Source organism: Nicotiana tabacum, chromosome 1 (assembly GCF_000715075.1).
Source record: "Nicotiana tabacum cultivar K326 chromosome 1, ASM71507v2, whole genome shotgun sequence".
NCBI classification, from domain to species: Eukaryota; Viridiplantae; Streptophyta; class Magnoliopsida; order Solanales; family Solanaceae; genus Nicotiana; species Nicotiana tabacum.
The window spans coordinates 129,805,626-129,820,469 of record NC_134080.1 but is presented as its reverse complement, the minus strand read 5'-3'; the positions used below and the strand labels follow the sequence as shown (position 1 = coordinate 129,820,469).

Sequence of the window (14,844 nt, the reverse complement as noted above, 5' to 3'; positions counted from 1 at the left end):
AAATGCAGTAATTAAGAACTAACCATAAACGGTTTGTAAGCAAGAATGTGAATGATCTAAGGTTCTAATTTCCCCTATTGTTGGAATCCTTTCCTCTATATTTGCTATAAATTTGCCTAAGTCTTCTCTATCTATCATGAACACTCTAACTGTCGTAACTCTCTCCCGAGTAATTACAATAATATACTAGACATATTCTCCTGAATTACGCTAGCTAGCCTTAAATACAGCTCACTTAGACCACACCCAAGGTTTCATTATCACACATCATATTGATCCCTCATATACGTTAGGAGTGATGATAGTCAACAACTACCTAAATATGCACTCTCTCCCGAGTAATGCACACTAAATAGGAACGGCTAATTGAGGGACCTTCAATCAACAACAATAAGCATATAGTTGAACAAATGGAGATAATACTATGGCAAATCTATATTAACATAACGAGAAAATCATCCTTCAACAGGTTCCATCAAAACCCTAGATTATGAGTTTACCTACTCATACTCATAGTACGAATATCCAAAGTAATTTGCATAATTAAATTACAGAGTAAGAATAAAGAGATGTAGAAATCAATTAATCCAACTCCAAAATAGTGTTCCACGAGCTATTCTTGCCTCCGGTTGCAAAAGTCCTTCAAAGTGGCATTTTTGGATCAATATATATGTTTGGGACAAGACCTTAACGTGTAGGTCAACTTCTAGTCAAGCCGGGAAACAATTAAAACTTTCAAAACTCGGATTGGGCCTGGCGTCGCCTGGATAACGCCAGCCTAGGCTTGGCTTTAAGCTGGCTTCACCTGGATAACGCCTGGCTAGGCCTGGCTTTAAGCTGGCCTCGCTAGGCTAAAGCCTGGTCGAGGTGGCTTTTGCCCGGCTTCTCCTTTTCATTGTTCTCGAGCACACTTTCGACGTTTAAGCATCCCTTTAGCTCTACATTCATTTCCGATGCACCTACACATAAAATAGCCTCCATTATGCTCAAACAAAGTGTATTTTAACATTAAAGCATGTAAAACGCAAGAACTGTTTTATTATTGATGTAAAATAGCCTCCATAGCCACACATCAATAATCTCATCCCTGAGTCTACGTCAATTAACTGAAAATAAAACTTTAACGTACGAAAACACAAGATGTAACAGTTTTGGCGGTCGGAATTCTACCATTTTCTAGTAGTGGTTGCACTTAATATAAGATCATCACATGAAATTAGCTAGTAAATTGGTCAAGAAAAAAAAAATTATAAGAAAGACAAAAAGAGTAAGCGAGGGAAACTGGTGAACTCATTTCCCAAGACATGAAAAACACTCTTAAATGCTTCACACTTCAGACAAACAACACGAATTATTGTCAAACGAGAATAAAACTTTCTTTCCTGAAAAATAATAAGTTGAACGAGAAGTGTTAAAGTGTCTACAAAATTATGATTTGAGGAACAATTTTGGTGACAATAATGTCAAAAGACGATTACAAACACAGTTAATTCCCATAAAAAAAGTAGTATCATTATATGAATTTAATTTTTATGCACTAATAACATATGAAATTTTTATACTATCAGATCTCTTAAAAGTCAATTCGTAGCACTTGTTGGAATTAATAACACACTAAAGATGGTATAAACAGAAGAACAAGTATGACACACAAGAAGTAACTAAATCGGTTCGAGACACTATGATATGACAAACGCTCTGTTCACAGTAGAGATACTTGCCGCTACCTTGGTACAATAGCCGAATGATGCCCTACTCCCAAGGTATAATGAACCACTCAGGAACTTCTAGTGCACACTCAAATAGAAGTCCCAATGAAATCTAAAATCTCTTGACTGCTTTGCACAAATTGGAGGAAAGAAGAAGAACCAGAAAACCAATTTTTCCAAATATTCGAGTTTTGCAGTGCTAGAATTCTCATATTGATGGAACTTTTTGATCGCTGAAATTTTCTGTTGGAGGGAGTTATATTGATGGAATTCTTCTATGTTCATAAATCAGTTGGAGGCCTATTATTTATAATACGTAAGAAGATAACTACCAACCTGTTGAAAGAAATGATACAACCTGTGACAAACAAAGACATCTTTTCAGATTTGAATTTGGAATCACCTAAAATAACTAACAATCCTCCACATGATTCAAGAATTTAATTAATACAAAGCAGTCATTTGTAATACAATCCGTGAAAGTATCTTGTGGACTTGAACCTCACTTAGTATGAAGAAATTCAATCGGGAGAAACACAGTAAACTTGAGTGTTACGTTGAACTAGCACCTTCTAGCCCGATCTTCAACTCAACATACACTATATGAGATTTTTATCAAGTTCATAAATGGAGTCACGCATTAACAACTTTGCGCTAATATCTTGCTTCTTGAGTTCTCTAAAGAAAAAGTCAGATACTCAAATAGGTGAATTCTTCAAGCATATGTGTAAGTGTAGAGATAAGTAGTTGATGCTATTGTACAGTTAGCTATTTAAGGTGTACTCTTCTAGATAGTCCACGTAGTTAGTTAGCACGTGTGTATATGCAGCTGTTAGTTAGTGTGATATATTAGTTTACATATACTCATTTCTGTACAGATTCGATTATTGCAATGAATGAGAATTTTCATTTCTTTCTCTAGAATCTTCTTCACTGTTACTCACTAGAGCTTCTCTCCTATAATTCAAAACTCTCTAATGCCGGTTCTAGGGCTGGTTTTAACATGGTATCAGTGTTGCGGTGCTTGGCGATTCTTAGTGGCGAGCTTCTGGACTGTTTCGATCTTCTAATATCCTTCTTCGATTTCCCTCAGTTTTGTGTTGAATTTCTTCTCAATTCTTCACCTTCTCTGAAGTTCAATTTTTGATCTCCAATCTTCAGAAATTTTCTGTAATGGCGAGCGATGCAGTCAAAACTGCAACAGGATCCTCACATGTGAACAATCAACACATCGACTACAACGATCCTCTGTATGTACATCCATCTGACACACCTAGTTTGCAAATTGTCCCACAATTGCTTATGGGAACTAAAAATTATTCGGAATGGAGTCGATCTATGAAAATGTCACTCCTTGGGAAGAATAAATTAGGGTTTATTGATGGAACATGCACTAGAGATTTGAATGAAAAGGATGCTTTCCAATTGCGTCAGTGGGACCGATGCAATGCGATTGTTCAATCACGGATCATGAGCTCAGTAGCGAAGAATCTTAGAAAGGGAATTGTCTTCTCCTCAAACGCACAAAAGGTCTGGATTGTGTTGAAAACTAGATTTGATAAGGTAAATGCAACCAAAATTTATCAAATTAATATAGAGATTAGTTCATTGGTATAGGGAGTTTCTAGTGTATCAGTATACTTCTCAAACCTGAATGATTTGTGGGATGAATTTGAGTCACTAATTCCGGAACCTTGTGATTGTGAGAGGTTAGGACCATTTGTTATTTTTTTACACCAACATAAACTTATGAAATATCTGATGGGATTAAATGATACTTATGCACTACAAAGGAGTCAGATTCTTATGATGCATCCAATACCCTCACTTGATCAAGCCTACTCCATGATTATTCAGGAAGAAATTCAGAGTAAGAATAGTGGTTTGGCAACACGAGGTGGTATTTTAGGAAGTGCTCATATGGATGTTGATCATACTGAACTGGCCTCTGTCAATGCCTTCAATGTAAGGCCTAAGAGAAATGTTGGGTTGTACTGTGACTACTACAAAATGAAGGGTCATACGAGGGAAGGCTGCTATAAATTGATTGGATATCCACCGAGATTCAAGTTCACCAAAAAGAAGAGGGGCATATGAAAAACCAGCAGATATGGCACATAATGTGACTGTTGGGGAGGACGTTCATCCTGGTATACATAGGAATGATGTTCCAATTGTTCAATATTTCACTACTGAACAATACCAACAAATTCTCAAGCTGCTGAACAAGGAGAAGGGTCCTGATGCCTCAGTAAACATGGAAGGTTACTCTACCACTAACCAAAGTCCTTGGATTATTGATAATGGGGCTTCCAATCACATTGTTTCGGTCTTCCATCTACTATCATTAGTATATCCTATACCTAAACTCAAATCACCTTCTGTGCATTTACCTAATGGAAATAGTACTAAAGTTACTCATACCAGACCATGTACTTTGCCTAACTCAGAAGTTCTCTATGATGTTCTTTATGTCCCTGAATTACAGTTTAATCTACTCTTTGTTTCTAGATATACAAAAGAGTTAAATAGCTCAATTCATTTCTATCCTGATTTTTGTGTCTTCCAGGATCTCTTTAGTGGCATGGTGAAGGGGATTGGTAACCTCAAGGGTGGTCTTTACATCCTCAGTCTCTCAACAATTGTTACTACTTACTTCTACTTCTAAGTGTATGTCTGCTTCAGTTCAATCAAATTCAAGTGCATTATGGCATCAAAGGTTGGGTCATGCACCTCTTTTAGTCTTACAAAAGATTCCTACTTTAAATAAACAATTGTCCTATATTTCTATTTGTCATTGTCCTGTATGTACACTAGCCAAACAAACTAGGTTACCATTTCCTATTAGTACTTTCAAGTCTAATTGTGTCTTTGAACTTGTACATATATATGTGTGGGGTCCATATAAAGTGTGTACTTACAATGGGTTCAATTACGTTCTTACTCTTGTTGATGACTATTCAAGAATGACTTGGACTTTTCTTTTAAGGTTAAAAAGTGATGTGTATGTTATTTTAATTGAATTCCTACACCTTGTTGAAAATCAATTCTCAACCAATATTAAGACTTTTAGATCAGATAATGGTGACGAGTTTTTTAATACCCTCAGGTCTAATTTTTCAAAGCTAAGGGGATCATTCATCAGAGTAGTTGTGTCCACACTTCACAACAAAATAGTGTTGTGGAGAGGAAATACATACATATCCTAGAGGTAGGAAGAGCCTTAATATTTCAAGCTAACATACCCTTGAGGTTCTGGGGGGATTGCATTCTTGCTGCCACCTATATCATTAATAGACTACCAAGTGTTGTCTTACATGGAAAATCACCTTATGAGATCTTTCATGGTAAACCCCCTATTTTTTCTCATATCAAAACTCTAGGATTCCTTTGCTATGCTATGAAACCAGATTTTCATGACAAATTCACTCCTAATTTGTCCGTAGTGTCTTTATGGGTTATGTTATTGCTCAAAAGGGGTATATAATCTATGACATTGAAGCTAACAAATTCATAGTTAGTAGGGATGTTATCTTTCAAAAGAATGTCTATCCCTTCAAACATGCTAGGAGTAAATTTGTTGCTGCTCCTTATTCATCTTCTACTTTTTCTCCATTTTTCTCCATTTTTGACCCTCTTCCGTCTCCTACAACTGACCATAATTTTATTTCCAATGACATTCTCTCCCCTCCTACTGATCTTATCACTCAGTCTCCAACTATTAGTTCACCTGCTCCACCTACTATTCTTTGCTGTCCAAAAAATTTGGTAGAACACTTAAGCCTTTTATTTGGCTGACTGATTACATTCATCCTCATTTACCTTCAGCTTTTACTTCCTGCCTTTGTCACATTCATCATTTTGCTTCCTACTCTTATCTTCCTACTCTTATCTTCCTGCTCATTTTCAATCCTTTCTTGCTTCTTTCTCTGCTGATACTGCACCTAGTTCTTACTCTCAAGACATTAAAGATGATAGGTGTATTAAGGCTATGAACCTTGAGATTAAAGTCTTATAACAAAATCATACTTTGGATGTAGTTGATTTACCACTTGGGAAGGTCCCTATAGGTTGCAAATGGGTCTACAAAATCAAGTATAATGCTGATGGTTCTGTAGAAAAGTTCAAAGTTAGATTAGTTTCTAAGAGGTATACACAACAAGAAGACATTGACTTCTATGATACTTTTTCTCCTGTGGCCTAGATGACAATAGTAAGGACTGTTATAACCATTGATGCCCTTGGGCACTGGCCTTTGTATTAAATGGATGTCCGTACTGCTTTTCTGAATGGTGATCTTGCTAGGAGGTTTACATGAATCTTCCTCAGGGATTGTTAGGGGGAGCATAAGGTGTGCAGATGACTCAAATCTTTATATGGTTTGAAGCAGGCCTCCGGACAATGAAATGTGAAACCGACACAAGCTTTGCTATCCTATAGTTTTTAGCAGAGTAGACATAATTATTCCTTATTCACTAAGACTAACAACAAGTTTATGCTTATTTTTGTCTATGTAGATGACTTACTTGTCACAGGTAAGGACTTGGAAGAGATACATCAAACTAAAAGTGCCCTACATAAAAGCTTCAAATTGAAAGATCTTGGAGAGTTTAGATACTTTCTGGGAAAGGAATTTTCCAGGTCTAAAGAAGGCATCCTAATGTCTTTGAGAACGTATGCTCTAGAGATGATATCAAAAGCAGGACTATCAGATTCAAAGCCTAAGGACACCACTATAGAACAAAACCTGAAGTTAACGAGTACAGAATATGATGAGTATGTGCAGAGAACTATTACTGATGAGCCATTGAAGGACAAAAACAACTTTTAGAGACTCATTCACAAGTTATTATACTTGATAATCACTAGGTCAGACATTGCATGTGCATTGCAATGCCTGAGTCAATTCAGGCATGCACCAAAGACATCTCACTATGAAACAACTTTGCATATAGTGAAGTCCATAAAGAAACAACCAGGTCTTTGGTTGTTAATGTAAAGTAGAGGTCAAGAAAAGATAGAGGTATTCTGTGACTCTGATTGGGCCTCTTGCCCTATGTCCAAGAAATCAATTACAGGTTATTGTGTTAAGCTGGGAACCTCACTAATCTCATGGAAAGCCAAGAAACAAAGCACCATCCAGGAGTTCAGCTGAAGCAGAATATAGAAGCATGACACACACTGTAGCTGAGCTAACATGGCTGAATGGGTTTGCCGAAAGAGCTAGGAATGAATGTCAAGCTACCCATGGATTTGTACTGTGACAACAAAGTTGCTCTGCAGATTGCTTCAAGTCCCATATACCATAAGAGAACAAAATATATTGACATTGATTGTCATTTTATTAGAGAGAAGATACAAGAAGGGTTGATAAGGACTGCACACATAGCCATTCAGGAGCTACCAGCTGATATTTTGACAAAGGCATTGAGGCATCGGCAACATGCAGTTCTAGTATCCAAGTTAGGAATGAAAAACATTTTCCATTCGCAACTTGAGGGGGGAGTGTAGAGATAAGTATTGATGATGTTGTACAGTTAGCTATTTAAGGTGTACTCTTCCATATAGTCCACGTGGTTAGTTAGCATGTGTGTATATGCAGCTGTTAGTTAGTGAGATATATTAGTTTACATGTACTCATTTCTGTACAGATTCGATTATTGTAATGAATGAGAATTTCCATTTCTCTCTCTAGAACCTTCTTCACCGTTACTCACCAGATCTCTCTCCTATAGCTCAAAACTCTCTAATGGCAGTTCTAGGGCTGGTTTTAACAGTAACATAAGCATATCCTCCATAATTTACTACGAATTCATTCAGAGCATATGCTTTTTCTAATTGTTACATTAAGTACCATAAATATTAATCGAGGGGCTAAAATAAATAAGATAAGTTATGGTACTTTTCCAATTACTAGGCAGCTTGTTTTTACCACATTGAACTTTTTCATGGGATCTCCAATCAGTAAGATTGGATGTCATTGTCAGCAATTACTAGTTATGGGGCTTCAGTCCCATCCCTTTTGAGAACTCTATGATTTATCTTTTAGCAAGTTCTTTCGTTAGTAGATCCGTAATATTTTTTGAAGAAGGAATGTGATCCAATGTGGTTACTCCATTTTTAATCAAACTCGTAATTATTTTCTGCCTTAAGCGGCGGGGATATCTCTTTTGCTCACTTGAGTTCGTGCTTGCATTTTGCAATAGCTGTTTGGTTATTACGATAAATACAAATTCCAGGAATTGGCTTTTTAACAATTGGAATATCCATTAGTAAACTCTTAACATGTTTTGCAATTGCATCTGAGGTAATCATCTCAGATTCCATAGAGGATCGAGAAGTGCATGTCTGCTTGGGAAAAGCAAGAACTGCTCCACCTAATATGAAAATATATCTAATTGTGACTTTAGTTTCATCGGAATGAGAGATCTATTTTGCATCACTATAATTTAAAAGAACCACAGGATATCCCGAATAATATATACCAAGATATATGGTACCTCTTAGTATCTCAAATCATTTCCAATACCATCTGATAACTTTAATCAGGATTACTTGTGTATCTACTTAACCTTTTCATAGCTTATGCTATATCAGGTCTAGTTGCATTTGTGAGATACATTATCGTGCCAATAATTTATGAGTACAATAATTTAGGCACAAGCTCACCAATAGTTTTTCTTAGTCTCACATTTGGATCATAAGGGGCACTCACGGGTTTACAATCATACTTATTTGATTTCTTCTATATTTTTTCTATATGAAGTGATTTGTGTAATTATAGTACCCATAAAATTTTGTAGAATCCCATTTCCCAAAATAACATATGTTTCTCCTAAGTCTTTCATGTCAAAATTATTTAACAAGACAACTTTTTTATTTTATTTATGATATCCAAATTACTTCCAAAGACGAGCATATCATCAATATACATATATAATTTCACGACCCAAAATCTCACTAAATTGCGATGGCACCTAACCCAACCCGCTAGGTAAGCCAAACAATATAAGTTACAAATAAACTAAGAAATCAACAATATGTGTAATAGAAACTACAACCAAATTCAATACAACTACCCCGAAAACTGGTAGTACAAGTCATGAGCAACTATGATTTAGATTTACAAAATCGATATGAAGAATAAGTACAATATATGTTTGAAGTTAACATAAACAAAATTTAAATCATAAGCTACCATGAACAAGAGCTAGCTTGAATCTGGCACACAGGTACATCTTCAATGCAAGGCTTCACCTTCCAAGATCTGTACGCAAGGTGCATAAGTGTAGTATGAGTACAACCGACCCCATGTATTCAGTAAGTATCTTGACTAACCTCGGTGAAGTAGTGACGAGGTTTTAAGTTAAATATACTCACTTACTATATACCTGTGCAGATAATAAGCAGGAAAAACAAGCAGGAAAAACGAGGCAAGAGATATGTCGAATAACGGTAAGAGACTCAACTAGAGAGCTATAGAGAAAGTTAACAAACATGTTATAAGAGACATAATCTTTTAACCATTTTTACGAAGGAAACAATAATCATGAAATACACGCAAGGATCATAACCGAACATCACTAAATACCGTTGTGGCGTGCAACCCAATCCCAATATTAATAAATATTGTTGCGGCGTGAAATCCAATCCCAATATCAATTAACATTGTTGCACCATGCAACCCGATCCCAATATCAGTAAATACCCTTGCGGCATGCAATCCGATCTCAATATCAATAAATATTGTTGCGACGTGCAACCTGATCCCAATATAAATATACATACATACATACATACATACATACATACATACATACATACATACATACATACATACATACATACATACATACATACATACATACATATCAAGCACAATCAAGCAAGGGAAAGTTCAACAGTGTAACATAAAGAAAATGAACACGCGGAATTCAACTGGGGAATACAAACTCAAACCAAGTAAGATGAGCAACACAACCTCCTAGAGCTATTCTCTCACATAACACACAACCAATCTAAAAGTCACCCAATCCAGCTAAGCAAAGAAGTGTAGAGCATGAAACGAGGAATGATGTACGTTAGGTAAAAACATGTATTAAGTAGGAGTGTATGTGATAAGTGAAATCATGTAACAAGTGGAGGCATAAAACAAGTAAAGGAATATAGAAAGTGAAGAAAGGTAGCAAGTGAAGGTATGTAACAGGTCAAGACATTTAATAAGCAAATCGCGTAATAAATAGAGGCATGTAACATGTACGGTCAAATAATAAGTAAAGGCATAAATTTGAAGAGGACATATAGCAGAAGTAAATGAAGTAAAAGCGTAGGAGTAATAGTAATAGACAAGATAAAAACATATCTATAACAGTAACAAAACAAATGGAAAACACAGAGGTAACTACATAAGGAATATATATATATATATATATATATATATATATATATATATATATATATATACCATTTCATATAAAATCGTTCAACAACAATCAAGCACGGGAAAGTTCACAATGTAACACAAAGAAAATGAACACGCGGAATTCAACTGGGGAATACAAACTCAAACCAAGTAAGATGAGCAACAAAACCTCCTAGAACTATTCTCCACATAACACACAACAAATCTAAAAGTCACCCAATCCGGCTAAGCAAAGAAGTGTAGAGCATAAAATGAGAAATGATGTACATTAGATAAAAACATATATTAAGTACGAGTATGTGATAAGTGAAATCATGTAACAAGTGGAGGCATAAAACAAGTAAAGGAATATTGAAAGTGAAGAAAGTTAACAAGTGAAGGTATGTAACAGGTCAAGACATTTAATAAGCAAATCACGTAATAAATAGAGACATGTAACATGTACGGGCAAATAATAAGTAAAGGCATAAATTTGAAAAGGACATATAGCATAAGTAAATGAAGTAAAAGCGTAGGAATAACAGTAATAGACAAGGTATAAACATATCTATAACAGTAACAAGACAAATGGAAAACATAGAGGTAACTACATAAGGAACACAAACGTGAAAGTAACATACAAAACATCAAACATTAATAGAAACCAAGGAAGAGAGAAATGTAAGTGTTTAACGAACGAGTAATCATAACAAGAATCCAACTCCCATTCTTCTCACACGGTAACAACCAACCGAGCATTCTTATTTCATACTGCACGGCAATACCCATTGTGCTAACACCATATCAACTGCATAAAAATACCCATTGTGCCAAACATAACCCTAAGGCCCCAATCATCATCTCTTATTACACATAAAGAAGCTAAAGTAACATGACAATAACAATTAGGTTCATGATACTACGATCAGGTTAAATGCAAATGAATCTCAAAATAGCACATTAAATCTTTTCAAGGTGTCATATATTCTAGCGTGATTTCTAACATAGTTAATTGAGTTAATTAGTCATTCCTACGGGTTGGATTGCTCGTGTGTCCAGGGGACAAATCCTATTTGAAATGGATGGTGTGAGTTTGTCAAATGCTCGACAAGCCGCTACATTAGCGGCGCATAAACTATGTTCGTCAACCAAGTTTGTTCAGTGGTCGTAAGCTTATAAATCTGACCCAAATTCTCCATTTTGGTACACGCCAAAGCGTTCCATTTCGGCGGATTGAAAGAGCCATCAATCACTATGATCTCTTTCTTAGAAAAGAAATTGCGTAAATTCTTCCTTTTTTTCTCCCATGCTTTCCGTTGGTCAACAACCAACTAAAGTGCTCTATACTTCTTCACTACTCGTACAGGGAAGGTGGAAGAAATGAAGTCCGGCCGCTCAGTGCCGCTATTGGTACGAGAGTCCTTTATTTTGTCAAAAGCTTTCTGGCGGGCTTCATCCCATTTTCCTGCTAAATTTTGATTTATAAATTTGTGTATCGGCTCGCAAGTGGTTATACAAGAGAAAGTCAAAGTCTGATGGGACTATTGATCGCTACAAGGCTCGCGTGGTAGCCAAAGGCTACAACCAGCAATAGGGTATAGACTATGATGAGACATTCAGTCCAGTTATCAAGATGGCATCAAGGGCGATTAGGTGTGACTTGCTTGATAAGGGAAAGAGAAGACGTCCCTCAAAGCCCCATTAACGCAAAAGAGTTGACGGTCCTAGTTCTGTTACAGTAAGAGCTGTTGCTGGAATAACCAGTGCTAGTTACTTGACTGTTGGAGGAGAAACCACTGTTAGAAATGTTCACGTAGAAGCTCCTCTTTCATCTGCAGGTATAGACTTCTTTGGATCTTATCCGCTTCAGAGGTTAATCAATAGGGAAATCCGCATTTTTTTTATCTTCCTCTAAAAAATTCTTTTTCATGGGCATCTTCTATTCAAAAGGATCTTACTCAATTCAATAGCGCTGAAAAGAAAAGAACGAGCAGTTGCGCAAAAACGAGACCCCCCCCCCCCCCGCGCGTTATCTGCTTCAATCCCTCCCCATCTTTCTTCATTTTCCCAGCGAACCAGAATGACCCCACCCTTGAAGATCATCATCTTCCCCCCGACCCAATTGAATAAAATGAAGCATAAGCTAAGGAATCACCAAGTTCAACAATGGAACAAAGAATCATATAGTTTTCCTTCCCGAGCATGGAAACCCTGGAACATGAATATACGCTCGTCACCTCATGTATATATTACCACCGCATGTAGCAAATAATATCATTTAGTAAGAAATTTTTCCCCTATAACGCTAGGCAAGACATTTGCTTTATTTCGAAATACAATCAACAATCACCCACTGCTTTTCCTTTAGAAAAAGCCTCCAAACCAACCGAATCTAGCCGAATATCATTCCAACAACTCAAAATAAGCTTTAGAAACTACCTACGAATGAAAAAGGTTCGATTCTGATCATAAGTGAAAATGTCAACAAAAAGTCAAACCAGGCCCACGTTGTCAATATCCGAGATTCAAAGCAAATCTCAATTGCCCATTCACACCCGAGCTCGGATATGTGATTTGTTTTAAAATCCGACTTCAAATTGAGATCTAAATCTTAATTTTACAAAATTCCTAAATTCTACTCAAAATTCCCAATTTCTACTTTTAAATTCATATATTTGATGTTAAAATTCATGAAAAAGTAGTTAAAATTGATTGAAAACTAGTTAAAGATTCTTATCAATAAATTAGGAATGAATTATCTTAAAAAATCGTCTCTATGGAGTTCAGGGTTAAAAAATGATGTAAAATGAGCTAAATCCCGAAATTCCCACATTTTACCTAGTTGTAGATCTCGCAGTTGCGAACTTTTGTTCCCAATTTCGACCATCGCAAAAGCAAACTAGTGATTTCAAATGCGATCAGTGTCCCATCCGCACACAAGTCACAAATGCGACATATACATCGCATTTGCGAATTCCCCCAACCATCACAAATGCGCTGCGCAAATGCGGACCTCCTCCAATCGTAAATGCGATCAATTCTTCGCAAAAACGAAGACCTATCCCCCAATTCCCACTTCGCATTTGCAAGCATTAAATTGAAAATGCGAGGCTTGCAATTGCGATAGGTCCTTGCAAATGTGAGACCTGCAACTTCACACTAGCATCATCCATGCTTCAGCAGTTCCAAGATTAACTGAAACACATCCGGAACTCACCCGAGTCCCTTAAGATCCAATCTGAACATTCACACAAGTCTAATAATATAATTCAAACTCGCTGCTACCTCAAACCATCAAAATAAAATCTAAAATCACGAACCGATCATCAAAACTCAAGAATTTTAAGTTTAAAGCCTAAATTTTCAGTCTTAAACATAATGCGTCGAAGTGCCCTTGAATTACCCAGGACCCCAATTGAATATAAGTACAAGTTTAAAAATATCATACGAACCTACCAAAATCGTCAAAACACCGATTTGAGGCCGTTTACCAAAAACGTTGACCGTGGTCAACTCTAGTCATTTTTAAAGTGAAAAATCTCATTTTCTTTAAAAATTCAAATTTAAATTTTTCAAAAATCGACATGGACGACACTCGCAAGTTATAAATTATCAAATAATGCTATGAAAAATCTCGAAATATAAAAAGGAAAGCTAGTACTCAAGGTCAAAAGTCTTGCTATAAACACACTTCTTTGTGTCATTTATCACAATTTTATCTGACTATGTGACTTGGTTAAATTTCTCATGCTATTGTTTAAGGTCTTGGTTTAACCCATACACGGATTTCACTAGTTTACAAACCTTATTCTCCTGTCGTGGTACAACAAATTCTTCTAATTTCTCCCTATATATTTCTTCTTCTTCTTCTTCTAAATCAACGTTAAAATAGGTGACTTTAATATCCATTTGACGGATCTCCGATTATATAAGAAAGCCAAAGCTAACAATACTCGAATTATTGTTATCTTTGCTATAGGAGAGTAATTGTCAAAATAATCAAACTCTTCCTTTTGTGGAACCTTTTTGCAACTAATCTTGCCTTGAATTTTTTTTTCGACCTGTTTGGTTTAATTTTTTATTTAAATATCTACTTATGCAAATATATTTGCACCATTTGGCAACTCAGTCAATATCCAAGTCTTATTATCAACTAAAAACTTCTTTTAAGCATTTATGGCATCTTTTCAAAACATCGAAGCTACAGAAGATGTGAATTCTTTGTAAGTTCGTGGATCTTCTTCTATTAGTGTCACGATCCAAATTTCAACATGTGGTGATGGCGCTTATAACAGTACTAGTGTTACACCCCAAATTTTCATACGTGAGAGTACGTCGTAGTCATTGATGTAAGCTCGGAAATGAGATTATATTTGGAAGCAAATAAAGTAAGTTAATCATGTTACCTTGGAGGTTACAAATATTTAAGATCATGAATAATGAGTACCAAGAGGGTTGGAAATCTTAGAAGCTAAACCAATTGAAGAAAATAAGTTTCGTCAAAAGTCGACAAGTTTGGAATGTTATAACATGTACTTTGGGGTAAGACTAGGGTTCTTAACATGATAAGGAGGTTATTCTATGAGTTATTTTAGTCGTATGATAATCATTTTCTACATTTTGAAGGCAAGCAAGTTGTGGAACAAGAGTTGGCAAAGGTCATCACAAGTTACATTCATAAATTTGCTGAAATCTGGGTCAAATGTATCTGAGAATTTCTCCAAATATACTTGG

At 36.0% G+C, this 14,844-nt stretch overlaps 1 protein-coding gene across 1 annotated transcript; it reads left to right on the top strand.

The window, feature by feature from the left end:
* The first annotated feature begins 2,882 nt into the window (after nucleotides 1-2,882).
* On the top strand, nucleotides 2,883-3,806 carry LOC142164002 (uncharacterized). The gene is made up of 2 exons (XM_075221165.1): nucleotides 2,883-3,272; nucleotides 3,327-3,806. Exons 1-2 carry the CDS (start codon nucleotides 2,883-2,885, stop codon nucleotides 3,804-3,806), a joined length of 870 nt encoding a protein of 289 aa, XP_075077266.1.
* The last annotated feature ends 11,038 nt before the right edge of the window (nucleotides 3,807-14,844 follow it).

Bases quoted from the DNA above. Each gene is read 5' to 3' on its own strand.
- LOC142164002 (XM_075221165.1), top strand. From the start codon at position 2,883: ATGGCGAGCGATGCAGTCAAAACTGCAACAGGATCCTCACATGTGAAC. The intron at 3,273-3,326 runs GTAAATGCAACC...TCATTGGTATAG, and splicing joins TGAAAACTAGATTTGATAAG to GGAGTTTCTAGTGTATCAGT.